This window comes from Fringilla coelebs, assembly GCF_963513975.1.
Source record: "Fringilla coelebs genome assembly, chromosome: 3".
Lineage (NCBI taxonomy): Eukaryota > Metazoa > Chordata > Aves > Passeriformes > Fringillidae > Fringilla > Fringilla coelebs.
In genome coordinates, this window is record NC_140030.1 from 60,490,327 (window position 1) to 60,515,230 (window position 24,904).

Genomic DNA, 24,904 nt, shown 5'->3' on the forward strand with positions numbered 1-24,904 from the left:
TTATTGCAAACCAGAGACATTAAGAGCCATTAAACTACCAGAGGCATACATTAACACAAGCTAGGGGGGTTCCTCTTGCTTTACTGAAATACCCCTTAATTTCCTGTGTGACCTAGCAGCTCTTTAGAAAATAAGGATAATGACACTCCTTTCCCAACAATGTTGTGATGATAATACATTTGTGGAAGATTGTGAGGTGCATAAATACTTGTCACAGTAGTAAGAGATTAATCTATTGTTTTCTCCATGGATCTTGCCTATGCGTTGTTGATCTCCAGAGAATATTTCATTATCAGGTTGTCCCAAGTTGATAATGGCAAGGCAGCAGAGGAGAAAAGGGGGACAAGGGTCAATTTTGGGAATGTAATAAAAAAAGACTCTCATGTTGAAACTCACAAGCCAGACTGTGCCACGTAAGTCGAGCAGAGGTCAGAAAAGTATGCCTTTAACGTGCAATGTCTGTGTACTAAAAGTAATCAGATAGGTATATTAGAGATGAAATTTTGAAAATAAAACTTATTTGAAAATGAACTTGGGGGTATCAGCTGGAGTCTTAAGACCAAATTTAATGAATGTTGATTGCCTTGTCACAAAGAGAGAGAATGCATTGATGGATCAGGCTGATAAAAAGTGGAAGGCATAGTGAATACACAAGTAGATTAGAAAAAATGTAGTAAGTAATCTCCATGTTAGTCCCGGGACTTGGATCTGGCCTGTTAGGGAAATAATTGGACCACAGCAATGCTAAGTGAAAAGAATGTAACAACTGTACCAGGAACATGATGAAGAAAATAGTCTGCTTTGCCCAGAGGGAAAAGTTTTTACCAGAACAAGCAGATGTGAAGCCCACACCTATTTTCCATTGTAGAATTTAGGAGCATGGGCATAAGTGATGGACTGCTCAATTAGGTTTTATAAAAACTAGCCTGTGGAACTTGCGTATGGAAAACTTGATGGAGGTCAGTGGAATTGAAGGAAGGATTTGACCTTTGCACTGATGAGAAGAGTGTATTCAGTGATAATATTGTTAACCTGTGAAGTTTGAGAAGAGATCCAAGTCACTGTTTTCCAGTGGATGACTTAGTTATAGCTGGGCTTTGGAGATTAAATAAAATTTTCTTCCAAATTACTTCAAAGCTACTGTGTTCTGGAGTTTCCTCTGTAGTGAGTCTGAATAATGGACGCAGTGAAACAGAGGTCCATTTTTAGGTAGCAATTCCTCTGTTACTGTGCAAATCATTATTTCATTTTTGTGGACCTACATATTGATTTGGGGCTTTTGTGGGTTGCTAAAGCTTTTTATTATAGTGTTCATGTATTTATTTTCAAATGAACACGTCATCTGCAGTGTAACTTGGCTGTATTTTCACACTTGGCACTTGAATGTAATTCTGCAATTCTCTTAGAATATTTGAATAAATGCATTGTTTTTTGGCCGAGTTTGTTCACCAACCGCTGTTGCAATCAATGAAGTTTTGGGCTTTTCTGGCAATAAAGCAATTGTTCATGCACCTAACTACAGGTTAATAGCCTAGCTCTGTATATTGAAATTTTGGTGATGCCATTTGCATGTGAGACGCATTTTATCTATGGTCAGTTATTAAAAACATACTGGGAAAGGTAATTCTTTCCATGGGAAAAGTGTAAATGTCTGACAAAAGTAAGTGGCAAGGAGGAGAGCACCAGAGTTTGTGGTTGTATCCATGATGCTGTTGTGCAGAGTTGTTAAACACAACTGAGAGCTGCTCCTAAGAGTGTGTTTTCTTGGCTACAGCATTCCTGCTGTGGTTTGAGGAATTGCATTTTTGCCAGGGTGTCTCACTCAAGGATGTTAGGGTTACCTACACCCTCCTAGCAAGCTTAGGGAAAAAAAGAAAAAACCCAGGAAAAAAACCGCACAAAAGACAAAAAAGAAAGGGGAAAAAAAAAAAAAAGAGGAGGAGACCCTGGAGCTACCTTCAGGCAGGCAAGCGCCTTGCAATTCAGCAGATTTCCAAGCAGCTTTCCTGTGGAAGCAGCCTGGAGGCTCAGGAATGTGGGGTCAGACAAGAGCTCAGTCACGGTGTATTCCCCGGCGGCTGCCCGGCATCGCGGCGGGCCGGCCCGCATAATCGTTCCAGGCGGCCCGTGGAAAACCACCCTCCGCTCGGGCTGCATCGTGCTGTTCCACCAATGGAAAAAAATGAGCGGGAGGAGGAGGAGGGTGTGTAGCCTGCAGACAAAAATACATCCAGCCTCGCGCAGGGTCTGTTTTTAGTTCCCGACGGCTGCGCTGCGCTCTGAAGTGTTAGGCACAGTTTCCTGGCATGCCCAGGGCAGGGAGAGGCTGTGTCTGCGTGTCCCTGTTCCCGTGGCAGTCTCGGGGCAGCCGGAGGACTGCGGGCAGCGCCCCGGGGAAGGTAAGCGGGACTGGGCACCGGGAGGGAGGTGCTGGGGGAGAGCAGTCAGTTCCCTGCTCTCCGGCTGCCGGCCAGGCTTGGAGCGCTGAAAGAAAAGTGGGGAAGGACTTGGGAAGCCTCTGAAAACCGAGTGGGCTGCAGCGGGGCCAGGGCTTGCAGCCCCTCTGCCGCCTCTGCCACGGGTGGCTGCACCCAAGGTGGATGGTTTTCCTCCAGAAAACAGTTCTTGGTGGTCATCTGTCAAACTCTATTGCCTGAATTGCTAAATAAACCGCTGCTGGGATCATTTTACATCTCTCTGCTATCATGGGGCTGGATATTTTTTTTTTGTTTAAGGCAAAGTATGAGAAAGTGTGTCTAATAGTGCTACAGTTTCTGTTATGTCGAATTGACTCTTCCAATACAGTGAATTGAATAATCCCTCTGCATCTTTTTTTTTTTTTTTATTGTTCTGTCTATTCTCAGTAATACTTAGAGTGACTTAAAATAAATAGTGGACCCAAGCAAGGGTGTAATGTTTGTGTAGTGTTAGAGGTGTTAGAGTTAGTGTTCAGTCAGCACTACTACCGCTGCTGCACTGGGATGGAATGGAAAACCAGAGCTTCTGCATTTGCCAGAGGTAGGGCCAGCCCAGGTTTTGATCTTTCTACATAAATTTTTTGTATATTGTACACAAATAGTGAAAATGCTATGTTCCATGGCAGACAAAATAAAAATTACAAAAACCCCCCCAAAAATGGGGAAGTGCCTTCGCCCCCTTGGTTTCCTTTTTTTTTATATTCAGAGTGGTGATGAATTGCTTTTGCAGTGCAATCAGAGTTTGCAACTTTGTTTGTGCTTGTTGCTGATGTGGTCACTGAGTTAATTTTGTACACTGGTGACTTCATTCTGGAAATCACACATTTCTTTCTCTTTAGGGTGGATGACAATTTAGAGACAAGAGCCATATTTTTTTAATCTGATCATCTTCAGTGGGAAAGGGGTATCTATGTATCATGGATGGATGGGCTCTGACTCGGGCAGTCTGTACTTGTGAAGCTACAAAGTGATTTTTTTAGTGAGGAAACCTAATCCTCAATGTACTCTTTTTGTTCTTGTAATGTGAGTAACATGCTGGTACTACAGGGGTACAGAAGAGGAAGCCTTCAGCTGTGTTACTGCTGTAGAGCTCTTGGCATGCAAAAATCAAGGTCTGATTTCAATTTTCCAAGGGACTGTGTCTCAAGTTTACTTTTGGTGTCTAACTTCCAGATCCTCTGTCCTCTTCAGGAAGTTCCAGGGCTGAAGGTAGGAAAGCATTTACTTTGGAATCGACACCCTCAGGTTTTTATGAATGTGTAAACGGAGAAGTAGAAAAGGCTATGCCAATTGTGGCCTGTTTTCTTCGTCCTGCTGGTGGAGCAGGCAGTGTAATAGGTGACAAGCAGGGAGTTTTGCAGCCACCCCAGCCCCTCTCCCTCAGCCTGAAACACATTGTTCTGCCAGTTCCTAAAGGAGGCTTTTCTCTGACGCCATGGGTGAAGAGTTGTTCCAATAGACTTGGAATGTGTTATGCCAGAAAGCGTCTTTGTGGGCAGAATGTGTTAATGTCCCTGTCTTGGATTGTTCTTCCCTTCTGCCATTTGCTTCTCTTCTTTGGTAGGGTCTATGTGGCTGCTCATGCTGTTGTGAACTGTGCCCTAGTCCAAAAATAACCTTTGTCCTGTCTTCTCCAAAGCTGATGTTTTGGCACCTACAGTTTTGGGGGGATATGTGTGAGGGAATATCCCTGTAGCTTCCTGCTGACTGTGGTTGTATTTGATAGGATGAGCTAGTTACTACTGAAACAGACAGGAAAGGAGAAATGTTCCTGGTGGAGAATTGGGAATCCCAATTTGACCAGAAAGCCCAAGTCTCCCCTCCTGGTGTTACTGTAGGAAAAGAGGGCTGAGGTAGAGACCTCTTCAGGAGTTTGTCTAAGCAAAGCCTGCAGACTTGTGCTTGGTCTCCTAAGGGCTGGGCAGCACTCCTTGGAGTATCTTGGCTCCTTTCAGGTGCACCATCCTTCCCACCTGAAGCCTCAGGCTGTGAAATCCCTGGAAAGCACTGTGTAGTTCTGCACCAGGACCTGACAGTGTCCTTACAACCCAAGTAGGTGGAGAAGTCTTTCAAGTCACTGAGTTAATTTCCCCTCCAAGGGCAGGAAATAGACCCTTAGACATATCAACTCTTTAACTACTGCAGCTACTGCATTAAGCCAAGATGTTAGCTGGTGTTCCTGGTGGGTTCTTTCTTTTTTTTTTTTTTTAAGCAAGCTTAATGGCTTTTATTTAAATGGATATGCACTTTAGCCATTGTGTATAAATTCAATAACGTTTACAAATGGTGAAATTTGTTTTTCCTGCCAAAGAAAAATAAGTCCCTAGAGATTTAGATTGTATCAGCACTGGTGTAATATGATAAGAATCTTCAGGCTTGATTCAGCCTTCCATATTGTACTAACTTGAAAGCTATAAAGCCTAATTCAATAAAGCTGCCAGAGTCTTGGACCTAGAGTGATGGGTTGAGCAAAAGAAGAGATCACATCCCAGGTAGGGGATGTTTAATTCTGATGTGATATAGATGTGAACCACTGTAGATCTATTAGAATTAATGTTATTTTAAGAGAAGAAACCAGAAAAGGAGAGTATCCCTTTCTTGCTTAAACTGTTAAATTGGAAGTCCATCTGCAATGTAGGTATGATTCACAATATGAAAAGAAGTGTCTAGGCTCATAAAGGCTACTCAGGTTTAATGAGAAAAACAATTGACTTTAATTTGATGTGTAAGCTACCAAACAGTTCCTAATCCAGGAGACTAGAACTCTACAGAAACAAATGAGTGAGTGAGGAATTCTGGCTTCAAGTTGAAATTTTAAGGCAAAATAGTCCTACTTTTTTTTTTAATACAGGCATGCTTGTGGTGTTTTAGTTATTCATTCTTTGAATGCGGTGGTATATAATGCAAAGTATCCTGCCAAGAATACTGTGGCATAATTATTATGGTATATTTTTATAATAGGAATGTGATTGAGATTGCAGGAATAAAAAATCTGCTTCTGATTTGTGGAAGCATGTGACCAGATTGCGTAGTTTGAAAAAATACAGTAAATTGCTTCCAGTAAGAAACTCCACGTTTAATCCAGCTAGAGTGTTGTGCTAACCTGCCCCCCTCATTAATTTCACATATCCGTCCATACGCAGCCACGCAGGAAGGGGAGGGCAGGTTCACATTCTAGCATTTTGTACTACTTTCATATTAAAAACCAAAGAAGATTAAAAGTTAATTAAAGCTTCAAACCTGTAATTCTGTATCCCTGTAAGAATTCACAAAGCCCAGTGATTCTTTGGAAAACTTATGGACACATGAAGTTAGTTATATACAATCTCAAAGACTTTGTAAGCCATTTAAAATGGACAGTGTTGTAACCGTTAGGTGACAGAGGATGTAAAAGTCGTTTGAAAGAAAATACAGGATTTGCTCGGGCAATTCAAACAAAAAATAACACAAAAAGCTTTTCCTGATGTAAAATACCACCAGTGTTAACTGCTGTACATCAAACCCTGCAACATTTCTAACTCGGTCCTCTGTTAAAAGAAAACAAATTGGTAATTTGTTATAAATCAGGGGATTTTCTGTTTAGTTTTTATTGTTCTGAAATAGTTTCACATTCTCCATTATCCAGCTGCTCTAGTTCTGGTGACAGTCTCCTGGGGTGCACTTAGCTGCCTGTGTGAGGGCCCTGGTGCTGCCTTGTCTGCTCTCTGTGCCTCCCCGCTCCGTGCGCGCAGTCCGACAGTGACCACGCTGGCCCCGCTCCGTGGCTGGGAGCCCTTACCTGCCCTTGTGGAAATGAGGGCTTTAAACACGGCAGAGAGCACGTGACTCCTCTTGCTTCATCACTAGAGAATAGCTGGTGGGATGCACTCTGCCCTCAAAGGCCCTTTGTGTAAGTCTTTTTATCACTGCAGAGTGAGTTGAAGCTCTGCCTTTCTTTGGCAGATGCTTATACTTGGGTAGGTGGCTGTGAAGGACTGTCCAGTGGCAGGTGTTCCAGGATTGGTCCTCTCCTGTCTTGAAAGGAACTGGAGTCAACAATCCTCCTGTTAGTGAAGAAAGTCTGAGGAGTTTGTGATACGTGCTTGCTGTTTAAGCTGTAAGCAAAAATAAAATACTTGGTTGGTTTATTTATTTCCTCAAGGAAATATTTTCTTAAAAAGTTAAAACTGTGTTCTGCTGTGTCATTGTGAAGAACTGAGACAATGGAGGTTGTTCTCATCTCCCAGGTAACAAGTGACAGGACCAAAGGAAATGGCCTCAAGTTGTGCCAGGGGCAGCTTTATATTAGACATTAGAAAAAATAATAAGTCTCCACACGAAAGGGTGGTCAGGCATTGGAATAGGCTGCCCAGGGAATGGTGGAATCACCATCCCTGGAAGGGTTCAAAAGGCATGTGGATATGACACTATGGATAAATGGTGAACTTGGCAGTGCTGGGTTAAGATGATCTTTCCAAACTTAAGGATCCTATGATTCTGTGTAGGATCTTATTTTATAGGGATGAAACAGCTAGCTCTAGGTCTTACCTATTTCTTAGCTCTTAATCTTGCTCTCCTTTCAAATGCTGTTTACTTCTTAATGATAGGAAGTTTTAAGTTTAATCTCTTCTGCTGTGCATGAAGAGTTTTGTTCTTGGTAACACTGAAGACTCTCTTGAGTTCCTGCATTTTTAAATTAGCCCTCATTCAATGCTGTCAATTTGATGGCATGATGTCAGCCTCATCTGCATTCATCCATACTGATTTTATTTTATTGTATTTTATTTTTTACCATTTTTACCACTCTGGCACAGATGATATGTTTAGTAAAGTGAGACTCAACTTCCCTGTAACTCTTCAGTAGATTTTTGGAGAAGTTTCAGCAGGGATAAGTGGTTTGTAGACCACTTATTTTTTATCTGTCAATGAAGATTTGTTTTCACCAGCCACCCAGAGGAATAAAGGCATCAAAATACATCAGAGAGTTAGCTTTGGTACATGTGCTTGTTTCATGAGGGTTAACTTTGTGATCCAGACTAAAGTTTAACCTTGCTAAGGTTGACTTTAGTGGAGCTCTTTCAACATCCAAGGTGGTGGGACTGAGACAGTCCCAGTAAAGCAAATCTGCTGAGCCTCCCTAGGAAGGTGCTACCACAACCTCTTGCCTTTTTATGGCCACTATCCAATGCTGACTGTGGTGGTGGAGCATTCAGCCTACTGACAGCTTCCCATCTGGAAGTTTGCCATTTTCTGACCTGTAGTTTTAGAGAGTCTCAGCCCAGTTAGTGTGACTGCATGGGAAGCAGATGGCTGACAGTAGCAAAATCATGTTTGGTATGTGTTCCTGCTATAGCAGAGAAGAGCAGTGCAGGAGCCTGTCTCCCTTGACTCAGATCTCCCACCAATTCATAACACAATAATTCCTTGTTATATCTCATAAGCAAACCTAGTACTGGGATATTATTATTATAATTCAGTTTTGCTTGAAATATGGTTAGTGAGTAAAGTTTGGAAACCTTTGAGAGATGAAGACTGGAGAGGAAAGCACCCCTGCAGTTGCTGAGCATTACTTGTCCTTGCGTTCCCTTAGAGAAAGTAATTTTCTCCTCTAGCATTTGTAAAACAGTCCAGCTGTGGTGGTAATAATGAGGGAATAGAGGTGGCAGGCACTTCTCCAAAAGAGCTCCTGAGCATGTGTGTTTGTGTTGTGAAGTGAAAGGAGTCTAGGAGAACTCTATGTGGAGAAGCCCCAAGGTGGTGGGTAAATACATTTTTAGCTCTAGGGTTATGACTGGTGTTAATGTTTGGGTGTGGTGGGGATGGTGGGCTTCCCGGATTAGTATGTTTGCATAGCTGGCTTTTTTTGAATGTGTCAAGGGGAACCAGGATGAAGATTGAAAACTTCTTTTTTAGGGAATGTGGTTATAATTGAAAGCAAATAAACTTTTAATAGTCATCTTCGGGCACGGTGAGCTGCTTTCTAATTATGCTGATTATAATTGCTGAAAATATTCATAGAAACTGGTTTTGCTCACAAGAAGTATTCATCCCTCTGCATAGGAAGTGAGAAAAGCACGCCTTCTGCGGCAGTGGATAGCTGTGAGGAATACAGCTGAAGCTGAGCTCTGTCCCCTGCACTGTAATTTCCAGGGCTTCCACAGATCAAATAGTGTAAAACACTTGAGTGTTTGGAGTGAGCACAGCCAGAGTTTGTCCATGACCACCACCTTGCCCCTGTGTCATGCAGTCTTTGGGTATAAGTTGACTTGTTCTGCTCTTCCTCCACTAACTGGAAGTAACAGAAATAAAATTGCTTCACACAAGGAGAGGCAAGAGACAGGCATGGCAGCTGATTTCCAGGGTGATGATGGTCTTTGTGCCGCCTCAGAGGTGCCCCGATGGGTTATCGCAATGTGTGCGGGTGTTGAGCCTACCGTAGCTTTCTGAAGGGCTGGGATGCTGAGAAAAATCCCTTGGGGCTATTTCAATGGAATTTATTGGCTGTACTGCTGCAGTGCAGACTGGTTCTTGCACAGAGTGAGACACTGGTTTGTAGACATTGTACCCCTAGATAAATTGGTTCTCTCACCCATTGTGTGGCCCGTGTATTGGAGTCATGTACAATGTACCCCGGTAGGCACGGCCCGAGCCTTGATGAATTGAAGGTCTGTCTTTTGAGGTTCATGACAGCAGCTTAGTCACTACCTACTCTCTTAAAAGGATTACCTAACCATTGCACAATCACTATGGAGACCAGATGGTCTTTTTGCCTGTTTCTTTAGACAAATTGAGTTCAGTGTTTCCTTATGAATAGATATAAGCCCCTCAAAGGTCTCTTGCTGAATGTACATTCTGCTCCCAGATGAGGAATTCTGAATGTAAACTCATTGCTTGTTTATGGTCTGTGGCTCTTGGCTATAGGAAGACAATACTGCTGGGTGTTGGCAATTTGTTCAGGAGCTTGGAGCTAAGGAAGTTTGTGTGTTGTCTTCTGCTAACCTTGAATCAATAGTCTTTTTGTTCAATCCAACTTGTATATGACACATAGAGGAGTTCACTTAGCAGAATAGGCAAATCAAACCTGCACAGGCAAGGGTATCATAAATAGCAGACTTCCAAATTGTTAGAGAGAGTAAGAGAATTACAGATTTTTTTTTCTTTTTTGAGTATAAGATGAAATTTCTGTGGCTTCTCTGTTTTATCAGATATCTTTGTGATAACAGGCATTAATTAATGTTTATAGGTCTGGAGCATCTCTATCATGATCTCTCTCTTCCAAGTGATTTATTTGCTAACATTTTTCTAGGCTTGCTGTTAAGACTGTTTTTAGTTCTAGTTGGTAGAATTTACCTTTGTTTTTTGGTAAGGTAAATTAATGAATAATTAATTTTGGTAAATTAATGAATTAATTTAAACTCTTTCAAGGTTCTTATACAGTAAATAGCCACAAAAAGAGTCAACAAGAGCAAAATAAACCATGTTCAAATCAAGTAGATATTCAAATGAAAATTATGAACAGTAGCCATGGAATTTAGGCAGAAAGGAAAAATTTTGGTGGTGGTGTGTTAAGAATGGTTTGTAAGTTAATTGTGTGTTCCAAAACTTAGTCTAACATTTTGCACTACTTCTTTTATATAGAGTGTTTCAATCCTTAAGCTGCTGGTGTGTTCTATGAGATCCAGATTTGGTCCTTTTGCTTTGAGTTGCAGTCTTTTTGTGCTAAGTGAAGAGCCAGTACTTTCAGAGAGTTAGGAAGAGCTTGGGTCTTGTTACCTTGGGGTCTGTGTAATGCTTGGCGCAGCCTTTTTCTTTTAAGTTTACTGGCAGATTAACTTAAAATCAGAACAAACCTAAAGAGGGATGTTACTGAGTGGCTGCTGAAATGAATTTCATGGTGGCCTTTCACTGCAAAGGTCATGGTTAGAATCCAGGCATGGGGAGAGATAGACAGATGCTGTGGGACGTTGCTCTGATCAGTCTGGTCCACATTGTAATGGACCATTGCACAATACTGTGAACTGTGATTGGTCTCCCAAAAGGAAAACTGGTGAGGGATGAAAGTTTGTCCTGACCTGTCAGTGAGAGGAGAGAAAGATAAACAAAGAGGAGAGAAAATGAAACATTTACTGGATGACTTATTTCTACTAATTTAATGTCAGTTGTTGAAGTATGCTTGTAAAAATGTATGTCTAAATTCCAAGAATCCCCTTTATTGAATTTCTCTTAATTTGTAACTTTTGATTTTTTTTTTAATTAATTTTACGTACAGTTGGAGTAAAGTGTAAGTTGCATTTGACTGAAAACCCTTTTTTGTTGTTTTGGTGTTTTCTAGGAAGGCTGTGTGCAGCTCCATTCTGGTTTTGGCAAGCATAGTGGCTGGCCACGAAGACAATGCAGAGCATGCTGACTGCTAACCGTGCCTGTGTTTGAGAGTGTTCCTACAGGTTTGCTCTTTCTTTTATACTATGCTTTTAATCTAAAAGTGCTAAGGGCTTGAAGTGGAGATGTTAAAACACAGAAACTCCAGAAGATAAGATTATGCTTTTGCAGTGGCTTGTTTTGACAATTTTTTAATGAGGCAGCAGTGTATCCTCCTCCGGGTGATAGTCTGAGATTCCATGTGTAAAGAAGCGTAGCGCTGATGGAAAAAGCGTTTTGGTGTTGTGTCTGCACTGGAGATTCATTCTGAGTTACAAAAAGAACAGAACTGTCTTTTTTACTTTGGGGTGCACTTTATGTAGGTTTGAAATCTTCAGTCACCTCAGTGGGGCAATTTAACTGCTCCAGTGTGTGCTATTCACTGCAGAGACTGTGGAAAACTGAAGAGCATTTACCAAGCAAACTATCGAACTGTGCTGTCCTGAATGAACATAATGCAGTTTTGTGCTGTAGTGGAAGATGAGGCTGTTTGCTAACCAAGTTCTTTTTTGTCTGATTTTTGGCATGTTTTTTTTTTCCTTTCTTCTAGAGTAGCTTCATTTAAACATATAGCTGGAGTTTACTGAACATTTTATTGAGGCAACACTTGGTTGCACAGAAATCAGTCAAGCTGAAACGTCAGTGGGCTTGTCTGCTGGCAGAAGGGATTTCTCTGAAAGTACAGTTCACTTTACATCTAAGTTATGATTATCTTGCTGTCTCCCTTTCATTATGCCATTGTTCTTGGGAGCCAGAGATTTTGTAAGTTATAAGAAAAGGATGTTGCCAAGGGTGTGGGTGGAGGAAGGTGTTGACATGATTTCAATGGAGTTAGATTCCAGCTTTATAACAGAGGGGTAATGAACCACAGAGAAAATAGGCTTTCCTAGCTTGCCCCTAAAATAAGTTCAGTTATGAATTTAATGTTGTACATGGCTATTTAATGGCTTTTTTTGAAACAATTGTTTCATATCATTTTTTAAATAGGCGTTTTCCTGTGTAGAGGGTAAAAATGGCCTGTTACTTTTTGCTCTGTCTTTTAGCCATTGTTTCTAATGAAACTCTTCTTAATTTAGTGGAAAATGGGGAATTCAGAAAGCCAATACAGTCTTCAGGGATCGAAAAATCATGCTGCTACTACAGCTGGTGCTAAGCAAAAGCCTTGCTCTCTGAAAATTCGCAGCATTCATGCTAAAGATGAAAAATCTTGCTCTATGCATGGATGGGGGCATACCAGCAGCGGTTCAAACTATAAATCAAGGTCCCTTGCCAGAAGCTGCCTTTCACACTTCAAGAGTAGTCAGCCTTATTCCTCTAGACTTGGTGACACTGTGATGAAGGTCTCCAAAAGCAATGTCCATGCCAAACACAGGACAAATGCCTCAGGGGACTACTGCCAAGGGAATAACGTGATGTTTTTGCCAGAGAATGGTTTCCACTATATTGGCCTCCAAGCTGGAAGCAATCATGCTGCCTCTCGAGAATGCAATGGCCACATTTTAGATTGCTATGGAAAGAATGAGAGTCTTGGATCAACCTCCCCATCAGAGGACAGGAGGAGTCCTAAAGTTCTCATTAAAACTCTGGGGAAGCTGGACGGTTGCTTGAGGGTCGAGTTCCACAACAGCAACAACAGCAAGGTACCGACCGAGGAGTCCAGTGGACCAGTGCAGTTGCTGAGGTATTCCCCTGCCTTGGAATCTAAGCCAAATAACCTGCTTGATGTCAGGAGGAACTCCAGTGCAGATTGTTCCTCAAGCCATCGTCTGTCACCTACCGATTCAAGGCTTCGGTCTAGTAAAGGGAGCTCCCTGAGCTCTGAGTCGTCATGGTATGACTCTCTCTGGGGAAATGCTGGGGATATCAATGAGCTGGATGGTTCATATTTGACCAGGAGCACTCCAGACACAAGCATTCATGCCAGTTTCCCAGCAAGCGACAGCAAGAAGTCCTTCAACCAAAGTTCATCTCTTTCCTCGCTCCGAGATCTCTATAAGGATACAAATTTGGAACGCACTCCTCCCCCTGGGATCAGGCTGTCTGATGAGTATATTGACACTCCCGGTAGCCTAAGCAACCGTGTGTCCTTTGCCTCAGACATCGATGTGCCCTCCAGGGTAGAGCAGGGAAGTCCTGCCCATTACACCTCCTACACCCTTCCGTGCAGAAAGTCTAAGCCCCTCGGTGAGGATGCGTCCAAGAAGGATACGTTAAAGAACCGAATGCGGCGCATCAGTGACTGGACGGGAAGCCTTTCAAGGAAGAAAAGGAAGCTGCAGGTATGTACAAACCAGCCTAAGTGCGTGAAAGTTAGTTTTTGTATTCCTCTTATAAGCGTAGTGATTGCATCATATTTGTCTTTTTTGCAGGTTAATTACTTGCTTATCTCATTTAGTAATTTGTGGAATTTTGAGAAGTATTGCATCCCTGGTGCTGTCTGAAATGTCAGCAGCAAAAAAAGATACACATTGTTTTGTGCAAATTTTCTCTTCCTATATTCATATTTTGACACCTTCTAAGTTAACTCCAGTCCTTGCAGCCTAATATCTGAGTGAATTTGCTTTTGAAATTATTGCATTACTTAAAAAGTGACTTGGGGTTTAAACCTTCTTTTTATTTCAAGTATGAAAATACAACCTCTCTCTACACGTGTGCTATGGTTTAGCATACATTATCTGGAGAGTGTGGAAGGAGCAGTAGAAGGAGGACATTGTATCCATCTTTTCAGATGTTCCCTGTCTGTTTACTGGCTTCACCACTCAGTTTTTGCTTGTTGGTCCCTTTCTAGCAAGGCAAGCAGCCGTATTGACCAGAGCTGCTGGTTCTGCCTCCACATCCTCTGAAGGCATCACATGGAGCAACCTCCTCCTTCCGTGTGTCAGCTTAGTTCACCAGATGGAAAAACTGGAGTTGCCATCTGGCTCGCTGGGAGATGGTAGTGTGAAGGAGATGGGAGGGGAGAGCAAGAGGGAGGGAAAGGATGTTTCTTTAGAAGAATTCAAGACTAATCCCATTAATAGGAATTTAGGATGCCTGTGGTCAGGAATGAAATTCTCATCTCTAGCTGCAGGCCCCAGAATTGGCTTTTTAAATACCAGACTGTGCCTGGTCTCTGTGTGTGAGTTTGCGAGCTGAGATGAGAGCGTTTTTGGATTTGGTTTGGATTTTTGGCTTTTTTCCTTCCATTTTTTTCCTGAATCTTCCCTGGTGTTTTTCATACAGGAACAGTCACTGTGCTTCCCTAAATGAAGAATGCTCTCTTTCAGCAGCATTGATGTGCCGGCCACTTCAGAAGTTTCCTGTCTCCTGTACTGGAAATTCAGACAGGTTTTGTGCTTAAGGTGTGCATCTGTCATTGCAGTGTAAAACTCTGACAGACCCTTAGGCTCAGAAATGAGCTCAGCATAAGGTTTGCTGGTGTGCATCCTGGCTGAGAGGCTACAGAACTGGGATATGAAAATGGAAGCTGTTTATTTGCATCACTTCTTTTGTGAGTTGGTGTTCATGTACTTTATCAGATGCTGTCTTTTTACCTTCTTACTCAGCTGTGAAAGAGAGGGCAAAAACCCCTGGAATCACTGAGGAGCCTCAATGCTGTGTTCCAGGGTTCTTCACTGATTTCAACATCTGTAGCTGCTCTGGATTTTACTGCCAGGCTTTACATATGATTTCTGCATCCCAGACCATTAGTATGTATTACTTAGTTATGACATTTTCAGAATGGCATGTGTGGTGCTCAGTTCTTAGCTATTTTGAATTCACTGTGCAGTGCACTGACTTCAGACGCAGCAAGGAAATTTGGCTGGTGAGATTGCATCAAGTTTGAATCAGATTGTGGTAGAAGGAAAACAGCCCTAACTCCAAAAACGGTGGTTTCTTAGAAAAAGGCAGAGGAAATGGTTAGTCACTGATTTTAATCAGACAAGTATCCAGCGACAGGAAGGCTAAGAGGGAGGTAGTGAATGCTTTGTAGTTCCTTGTGCGGCTTTATTGGTTCATTTCCATCTTTCACACTTTGAGTAACCTGCCGTCTCTTCTGGGGGTTGCCGGCTTGTCGTTTGGTAGTGCTTATACTCTTAACAGCTTAAAAAGACAGAAGTGTGGTGGATGGTTCTGCTCTGTCACGAGGCTGGTCCCTGTTTGTGCGACTTCATCTCGCCGTGGCAGCATCTGTGCTTTGCTCTGAACAGCGCGTCCCTTCCTCCGTACATTAGTAAGAGCTGGCTGTGAGTCACTGGGGCTGAACGTAGGTGAAAGCTGGAATATTTCCCTGTAAGTGCGCCCAAGTGCCGCTGGTGGCTGGGTAGTCCCTCCGGCTGCCCCAGTGGAAACAAACCAGCCGAGCCCTCTGCTTCAGGAGAGCGCAGGCCTAGGAGGCACAGGCTTGGGATATTGAGGCCAGACCCCGGCACTAGAAAGGCAGTGGAGTTTAATCCCCTTTGTGAACAAATTGCAGCTTAAACACAGGTAGGATTTTCCCCATCTTGAAGGCTCCTTCCAGACCATCTTATTCAATGCTTGCTAATAGGCAGAGTAAAGGTAGTTCCAAGCAGTTTGTTCTGATGTCTACATTAGTTATTCTTTCCTATTTTTTAATCAGTTATGATTTATTTAAAGGGAGAAGTGGTGTCTTTTCTTGGCCTGAATTTGTGGGGCTGTACAGACTCTCCTTGGTCTCCTGTGTTAAGATTAGAAATCTATTTCCTTTTCATTCTGGCACCCTTCCTCCTCATCTGTTTTAAATCATCCACAAAAAGATTTGCATATGGGATATTCCAGAGGAGTTCTTGGTTATCCCCTGTCCAGTTACTTGGATGTTTCCTTATGTCTGCTTGCTCTGATGTATCCTGGAATTGATTGTACCTTTCTAATAAAGATCTTACATCAAGACTTGCAATAATCTTTTCCAAGACCTAGTTTTCCTTGCATGAGGGTGTCTTAAAGTGTTCCCTCAATGCATCGCTGGTACTGTACTGCAGCAGACATCTTCATTTAGTTTAATCTGAGCTGAAATGGCATTGGGGTGATGCTGAGTTGCAATTCAATGTGTGTGAGCTGAAAGGTGTGTGTGATGTATGTGAGACCTGTGGACAGAATTTAGGTAGACTTGCTGCACAGCCAGATATGGCTAACGATGGTGGTGTAAACTCCGTGCAGCTCTTTTACATGGAGAACATTAGCAATTTCTGTGTAAAATGAAAATCCATCCACCAGAAACAGCTACTGAAGAAAGGTTCTTGAGTTAAGTAAAATAGCCTCACTTCAGGAATCGTATCTGAAATTTTATGACTTTATAAACCAGAGCCCTGATGTGGGCTGTAAAGAGAATTTAAAAGAAAAGCACATTGAATGAACCTCTATATTTGACTTGAAGACTGGTATTAGATTCTCCTTCTAGCATGGCTCCTAGTCAATGTAGCAGGCTGCGTTTTTCCTGTGCTGTTCTTTACAGCTAATTATTGCGTGTATCACTTTGTCTAATTGGTATCTTAGCCACTTTATCTTTTGCCTTATCTTTAGCTATTCCAGAGTATATCTCAAACATTGAGAGATCTCCTTGAATGCAGCTGAGCAGAAACAGAGGTCTGTCATCACTAGATTCAACAGAGCAAAAACCAGCAGAAAGTCGCCTGTCAGGGAAACCACCTGCAGCAGCAACTTAGGCCAAACCTTTTCAGTAGTGGCAGATATTGCTACAATGACAGTCTTCTCAAGGACCAACAGGGACTCTGCCAATTCAGTTCTTTAAGAAAAGAAAAATACAAGTGATGGTGTCCTGGTGAAGTGTGTATATTCATTTTGGATTCTTTATCCATTTTCTCTACCCTGGTACTGCCTCATTCCTACCCTTTCTATGTGTGAGGAGAAAACATAGGATTTGGTTAGTGGCTGGTCATTGACAGGTTGCATCCCACACTTTTCCTTAATGTTTGCTGTTCCAGTGGTGGGTTTTCACAACAGAGCCCTTCTATGTACTTGCCTTGTGTTGTGTCTCCTACTAGTGCTTTGGGACTGAAAGAAACACATATTCTTAGTAAGCTGCACACTAATGTTTTCCAGGGGACACTAGCAGTTCCTGGAGAATAGTCAAACAATTAAAATGCTGGATTTTGGCACACAAGTACAGTGGCAGTAATTAAAACAAGGGTGGAGAAAGCTTTCAGTTTCCCCCCAAAGTACAGATCGCCAGCGCAGTTGTACGATCCATTTTCTACAGTTGCTTTTTGGCATAAATGAATTACATGTGGGATTTTATCCTGTTTTGTCACCCCATGTGCCAATCTTCCTCCCTTTACCATATAAAGACCAGTTAAACTGTTGATGTTTAGGGAGTTACTCTTGGGCAACACTGATTAACACTCTGCAACAAGATTTGAGGAAGGGGATCCTTTACCATGAGAACTGGGTCACCAGACAGGGGTCTGAAAAGCCAGAAGTTCAATGTACTGTAGGGGAGTATGGGTTTCAGGTCAAACTGGCTTTTCTGAGGCCCCAAGCAGCAGTATCCTGCTGCTGGAAAAGTGGTTTGTCTGGCATTGCCTGGGAGGGTGTACAGTCCCAGTCTTGGCTGCACACCGGAGATCCTGATGCTACCAAGACATAGCACAGCTTTTCTGCTGCAGTTTTGCAGAGCATCAAGTAAGAAGCAAAGAAAAAAGTATCTGTTTTCAAAGCTGCTGGGGAGAACAGCTCCCAGGAGACCAATGTTTATTTACTTTGTTCTTAGTACAGTAGTCTGTGAGAAAATAAATGCTTTTAGAGAGACAGTCTAAACTTGAAAGTATAATGGCTTTATTATTACTGAGGGTAATGGCTTCACTTCTCAAATAATTTATTTCAATATCTCTTTTTTCCTCCCTTGCACTTTTACTGCAAAAGGCAACATGTCTTTTGTGTTTTAGGTTCTTAAATCTTGGTTGCTTTTAAATAGCATTGGCAACGCTTGAGCTCGGAAGATAATAAATGGCTTCTTAGGATGGATGGTGTGGTTCTCAACAGTGAAGTTAGTCCAAGGAGCTCTGTTTTGGGTGGTAGGAAAATCCCTGTCCATCCCTGGAGCTTGGGAGAGTTGGGATCAGTCAGTATAATACTTGGAAAGGCTTAAAAGAAAAAAGGTCCAAACTGCCAACAAAGTCCCACGTTGACAAGCAGTGGCAAGAAATAGGCCTACTCTAGCATCCATATCAAAGGCAAAGTTGAAGTCATAGCATCAGGCCTGATGATTTCAAATAAAATTAGCTAGCCCTCTCAATCCACGGGATGAAGTTGCACAGTGCAATTAGGAGAAAGGCCTGCCAGTGCTTGATGGGATGATCAAACTCTCAGGGTGTTCCCAGCAGCTCAGAAAATACGCAGCTCTGCAGTCTGGAGATTGGATTTAAGCCAGTCAGCAAGCGTGTCTTTCTTTTTTTAAATCACATATTGTTTTAGATTAGATTTTAGTCAATTGATCAATTCTAACAAGCTTAAAATATTCTTTAGTTTGACCTTTTTTTTTGTTGGTTAAGCACCATTTGTACGACAAATAGAAAGCGGAGGTTAAAATCAGCCTTGTTGTGTTGAAGCTAAACCTAGCCACCTTGCACCAATGTGATAGCACCAAAGTATCAAAAACCCTATAATAATAAAGAAACCTGTTGTGACACTATTCCTGCTTGTACTCAGACAGATGCCAAACATGGTGCCTGCATTTCAGATGGAGGACGTAGTTGTCTCTGGGAGTACTTCAGGTTTCAGACAGTAGTTTCTAGTGAAATTTGAGATTATTCAAAGCATGCTGGAATTACCAAAGTGCTCAGATTAGTGGATAGGGTTTAATGGGGTTCTGCTGAAAAAACTGAGTTGTAACAGTGGTGGTGTCAGTGGCTGAGGCAAAGACTGTGATGTAATGGTGAAAAGATGAAGGAACTGGAAGTAGCTAAACATGAAACGAATTTAATTGACAAATGAGGTGTGTCTTTTGATCGTAGCTGTGGTGACTGATGGCAGATAAATTCCTTTTATGCACAGGAGCCAAAGTGTAAAGATGGGAGTGACTACTTTGACAGCAGAATGGACAACTTCACTACAGACACACTGGCACCATCACAGCTCTCCACTTTACTGTGGTCTCCTGGCTCCAGCCATGCCCTATCCCAGAGAAGCGAGTCCACCAATGCTGTCAGCAGTGATGCCTTGAGGCAGAACATTTATGAGAACTTCATGCGGGAGCTGGAGATGAGCAGGATGAACTTGGAGAATACGGAGACCTCGTCGGAAACAGAAGACTCCAGCGGCGAGTCCCTGAGCTCCTTGGAGCAGCTGGATTTGCTGTATGAGAAGGAGCAAGGAGTGGTGCGCAAGGCAGGGTGGCTGTTCTTCAAACCCTTGGTGACCCTGCAGAAGGAGAAGAAGCTGGAGCTGGTCACACGACGGAAGTGGAAGCAGTACTGGGTTACCCTCAAAGGTGAGACCGCCACGTTGATCCTTCATCTTGGCAGCAGCAGTTCTTTCTGTTGTGTCTCAGCAGCATTTCATGCATGCTGGCTTCTGTTAGCAGATTTAGGGGGATCAGAAAATAACACCTAACTTTACAAGGTCTACCCACCACAACCTTGCAAGGTCTACCCACCACCCAAAGTGGAGCTTGTGCCTAGGCAGCCCACTGAACTGAGGTGCTGCTCAATATCTTTGGGCTTGTGTGCAGCCTTGTGTTTCATATCATAGTGGGAATTGTTTTGTCTGACTTCCTAATTTGTGTGTTCACATCAGACTGGGGAGTTAGAAGATGCTTTTGGATGTTTGGAGGTCAAAGACCAAACTGAACCAAAATTTAAGGGTCAGGAGAAGTTGCTCGTGCCCAATTCCTTGTTAGAGACGCACAGTTCCTTAGGCTCTGCTATGAAATTTAATGAAGGATGGGGTAGTTTATTGTAAAAATGTTTTGTTCATTTCTAGCACATGAGGGGGCTATATAATGGAGAGGTGAGCTCCCTGTGCCAGAGCCTTTACACAGAGAAGTGTGTGTGGTTCAGAGCAGGGGAAGCTGAAGCATCAACAGGGAAAGCCCTGTGCTGCCCAAGGCAACCATTCCCAGGAGTTGAAGGTCTCCCTCCTATCTCCACTCCCATCAATACCAACCCCTTCTGCTTTTGGCATGCCCAGCTTCCCATCTCCTGCAGCTGCTCCTGTTGTGAAAACAGCCCCATGGGAGGGGAATCCACTCAAGGGGGCTGCTGCAGGTGTGATTGTTGTGCTCCATTTGTGCTCAGAGGGTGCTGTGAGAAGTGTACAGGTGTCAGGAGGTGTGAGAAGGAAAATAATATCTGTTGTGGGGAAGAAGGGAAATTTAATGGGTGAGTTAATACGCCTTTTTTAAATTTTGAATTGCATCCAAAGGATTTGTCTTTCAGTAAATATGATACTAAGTTAATGAGCAAGGAAATGATCAAGCTTGATCATTTCCTATCATATCTGGGACCAGCGAAGAGAAAATGGCAGCTTTCCCACATGTTGCCCTTTTTAAAATTGTGCATGGGTGTAGACCTGAAGAAAAATGAACAGCAAGTCCTGGTAATGTTCTGCCTGATGGTGCTGATTGAAAAGAAGCAAACTTACTAGAATGAGGCAATTCTGCCTAAAAATTCAGAGACTTGTTATCAAGTGATCAAAATGTAGGCAGGCTTAACAGTTTAAATCACTTGCCCTGATAGCATCATCAGATAGCATGATTCATGCTTACAAGCAGTGTATACAAAGAGAAAAACAGTACCTGAATTCCACCCTCTTATTGTGTATATTTGTGTTATGGAGTATAAATGTAATTTCATCTGCCTCTTCTAAAATTCAGTTTCTAAGCAATTGTATCAAAACTCTAAACTGAAATATATTATATACTAGTAGTTTGTGCATTCCTGGGATAACGAAGCTCTAGCAAGCAATTTAGATGCTTCATATTCATTTTTTTTTTTAGCTATAAAATTAGCTTATTGGTGACCTTGAAAAAATTGTGTGTCTTCTTAGTACCTGAATTTCCGAAGCTGCAAAAAAAGGAACAATGCAGTTCTTTGTAAAAAGCTTTATTAACTTCCAACTTTATAACTGTTAGATACTGCTTTTTACTTCAGTGGTTGATCTGACTGCATTCATGGTACAGAGTCTTTTGCACTTCGCTAGCTGTTTTAAATATACATTCCTAATTTCCTTGATCTCTTACCTTTATTGTCCTGTGGAGACTTCTGATCCAAAATAAACTTGCCTGTCTGGATATCAAGGGGTAATTCTGTTTTCATAATTGCTATATCAAGATCAAGGCACTTGCTTTGGTTCTCTTTATAGGGGTTTTTGAATGAATCAGTATTTCATTTGTTCTTGAAGTTTAAATAGCCAAGATATTTTAAAGCATGACTCTAAATATGTAAATGGAGAACAGCATGTTTATTTGCACTCTGTTGAGATGTGTTTAATTATAAATATGCAGAAGGCTTATAACCATCAAGTTACCTGCCAGACTTGAAGGTACACATGTCTTGAGGCTTCTGCTCCACTTTCAGGGCCACCAAGACCTGATCCTGAATAGTAACTGTGTACCAGGAGAGACTCTCTTTTCCATCTGTTCTGTCCAGTTAGTTTCCTTTAACTAGGGAAATTGCTTTACCTTTGCTCTTTCTCTTCAGCACAAGTATTAATTAAAATATTTGGACAATAATCAGTCTCTGTGTGTCTGACATAGCTTATGAAACTAGCTGCTTCCAGGGATGACTGGACTTGACCTAAAGATATACCTGGGGTTCCATACATCCAAGCATACATACATGCCCTTCAAAATTTTTATTTGTGTACATATAAACTCTCAGGATAAAATATGATTTATCTTGAGTTAGAGCAAATAGGGGAAATAGGGAAATATTTTAAAATAAATCTTAAAAACTTTAAACTTCTGCACTTTCCTAAAATGCAGAAGTGGAAGTGGTTGTATGTTGCTGCTGCTGCTGAATACAAGAGAAGACTTGGCTTTCTTGGTTTAGTTTGCCCTGTTATGTTCAAATGATATTTCTGATATGCAGAGTGTTACAAACCATGTCCTTTTTTCCAACTGCAGAGATCTCCAAGTGTTTCAGTGGCATAAAGGAGATAAAGTGAGGGCTTCCCAATGGAATAGATAGGACCAGCTCCATAGGATTTGTTCTTACCCAAAATATTCTGCCAGTAACTTTCAACATTAACAGGAAAAGGTGCAGTTTTGTAGTATAGAGGTATTTCTATGTATTAGATTCCTTCCTCTAACAACTTTCCAGTCAATGGATGATTTGATCAGAAATCTCTGATACGGGTTTCCCTTTGTAATGGTATTTTAGAAGTGCACTTCAGCCCATGACCCCTCGAACAGGCAGATTGGTGCGTCTTGGAGGACAGTGGGTTATGAGGAGGCAGGAAGGAAAGGCTGTCAGGGATGGAGGGCACAGGCCCTTCTTGAGCCAGCACTGCTGCCAAAGGCAACATGGCACTACAGTCATACTGCTGTGGGCTGGGATCAAGTGTCCTCTGCTGGGATCAAGTCTCCTCCACTCTCCTCCAGAAGTAATTCCACTTGTTATACTCGGGGATTGCCGTCATCAAGTATGAAGTTTGTTTTCTGGATGCAAGCTTCATACCTTAGATATTACGCTATTTACAAGACTGAACATGCTCAAACTCAGCCCTTTTAAACTGTTTTAAATTACTCAAAATTGTCTGAGTCTCCAATTTTCAGCTAGATTCAAGGAAATCTGGTTTAAATTTGAAGTTTATTCACTAAGCATGTTGTATGAAGACAAAGGGTTCTGCAAATCTTTTCAACAAATAGGAAGATTTCTTAAGTGGCTGTTATGAGAGAGTTGGTTCAGTTTAATAAAGAAACATGAAAGCTGATTTAACGAAGCAGGAGTTAATCTCTTCTACATGCCTTAACATTTTAATAGGCTGAGTTTATTGATAGAATATTGTGGGTTAGAAGGGACCTTTAGTCCAGCTCCTCTGCCATTGGCATAGACATCTTTCGCTACAGCAGATTGCTCAAACCCCATCCTACCCTAACCCTTAGACGCTTCCATATTGAGGTGTCCTGATTTATTTATTTATTAAGCCCATATATGTTTGTTGTGGCCCTATTAGATGTCTGTTTCAACTTTGCATTGGCAAATTGATCATTAACTGTTTTTCTGTGTAGAAAATCTTCCTTTTTTGTCTATTTCGGAAGAGAAGGGGAACTGATGTTCCCTGTCTCTGAAGGGTGTCTTAATTCACAAAACCATTATATAATGTTGGGAGATCCATAACTTACTTTCTCCTCATGTTTTTTTTGTCCCTCTGAACTGCAAAAGGTTGTACTCTACTGTTTTATGAGACCTATGGAAGGAACTCAATGGAGCAGAGCAGTTTGCCTCGATACGCCCTGTTTGCAGAAGACAGTATAGTTCAGTCTGTTCCAGAACATCCCAAGAAAGAAAATGTGTTCTGTCTCAGCAATTCTTTTGGAGATGTCTACCTATTTCAGGTAACAAGATGCATGCATAACTTGGTGGTTGTTTCCATTTTAGGATGCGTTTGTGAGTCTACACATGTATCTATATGATTGTATGTACACATGCACACACACACACCATGTTTCTGCCTTTGACTTAAAAATAGTAGCATGACTGCACTGTTGCATTACACCATTATAATATTAAAGGTATGATATAACTTGAGGTATTACACCAGTTGGCTCAGTCAGCTATGGCTCAGAAACAAAAAGAACAAGGACCACAAATCTGCATGAAGCTCTGGGTACCTGGTTGATCACAAGCTTCTAAAAATCAACTTTTTATCAATTTTTTTCACATCTGTTAGCATTCCACCCTTACAGAATGGTGTGCTCAACCCTGAATCTGCTGGCCACAGAGAGTTTGCTTGAGCAAGATACTCAAGAAAGAGAGCTAAAAATAATCAAAATACCTTGGCTGCTCAAGGGCACCACTGGAAATGTCAATAAAAAATAGGGTTATGTGGAACTGCCTGCATAGAAATGTGTTGATTCATAGGCACACTTGTACATATCTCCAGAGATACTTCATGCAGATTGCATTCTCTTCACCTCCATGTTGCCTCTCCACTAACTTGGCACCTTTTAAGTAAGCAAATACCTCTCTTCAGAATGTCACATATAAAATCTTCTCTGCTGTCGCAGCAGTGAAGAAGGTTTGTCTTTGATATCTGGTAGGGCTTACTTTAGTTATTTGGAGGGATGAAAGATGCAAGTCACATCTTTCCCACAGCTTATGTGGCTCTTGTCCTTCTGGAGCTTTTAGACCTTGCAGGTCTAAGAAGCAGCAGCTGGAGTTTGGAGTCAAGTCATGATGGAGTGTAGGAAAATCTCAGACTACCTTTATTTGCTCAGTTCTAAAGAAAAGCTTATTTCACTTGGTTAAGATAAAGTGCCTCAGACAACAGTGAGCCCATCAAGCACTTCATGCCCTAGAGCTGTTGGTTTTATTTTATTTTTCTCTTACCTGCTCATAACGTTGCACCATTCATTGGTTTCACAGGCAACAAGTCAGACGGATCTGGAAAACTGGGTTACTGCCATACATTCAGCCTGTGCTTCCCTCTTTGCAAAGAAGCTTGGGAAAGAGGACACTGTCAGGCTGCTGAAGAATCAGACCAAGAGTCTCTTCCAGAAGATTGACATGGATGGCAAAATGAAAAAGATGGCAGAGTTGCAGCTCTCAATTGTTAGCGATCCAAAAAACAGAAAGGCCATAGAAAATCAGGTACTGGAAACAATTTTTTTATGAGAGCATACTCATCATTAATTATTGCTTCGGTCTCTGTGATTTCTAGGCCTGAGAGTAATTGTCTTGGGCATAGCTGGCACAGTGGTTGGAATTATTGCCAGGTTTCTACAGCAATCCAGAGCAGTGCAGGAGGCCGGCTCCTCAAAGCTGTGCATCAGACTGTTCTGTTTCAAGAGCACAAAGCTTTTTCTTGTCTCTTCTGTGAAAATGTAACTAATTTTTACTGTTTTATGTTAA

The 24,904-nt window shown here is 41.9% G+C and overlaps 1 protein-coding gene across 2 annotated transcripts in view; it reads left to right on the plus strand.

Moving 5' to 3' along the window:
• Positions 1–2,291: 2,291 nt before the first annotated feature.
• TIAM2 (TIAM Rac1 associated GEF 2) overlaps positions 2,292–24,904 on the plus strand; it is a 96,019-nt gene continuing 73,406 nt past the window's right edge. For both annotated transcript variants that reach the window (XM_084201549.1, XM_084201550.1), the window contains exons 1-6: positions 2,292–2,399; positions 10,789–10,900; positions 11,951–13,153; positions 18,885–19,320; positions 23,216–23,388; positions 24,419–24,643. In XM_084201549.1, the coding sequence (XP_084057675.1) occupies positions 11,957–13,153; positions 18,885–19,320; positions 23,216–23,388; positions 24,419–24,643 (2,031 nt within the window). In that variant the 5' untranslated portion in view covers positions 2,292–2,399; positions 10,789–10,900; positions 11,951–11,956. The remainder of the gene's footprint in view (positions 2,400–10,788; positions 10,901–11,950; positions 13,154–18,884; positions 19,321–23,215; positions 23,389–24,418; positions 24,644–24,904) is intronic.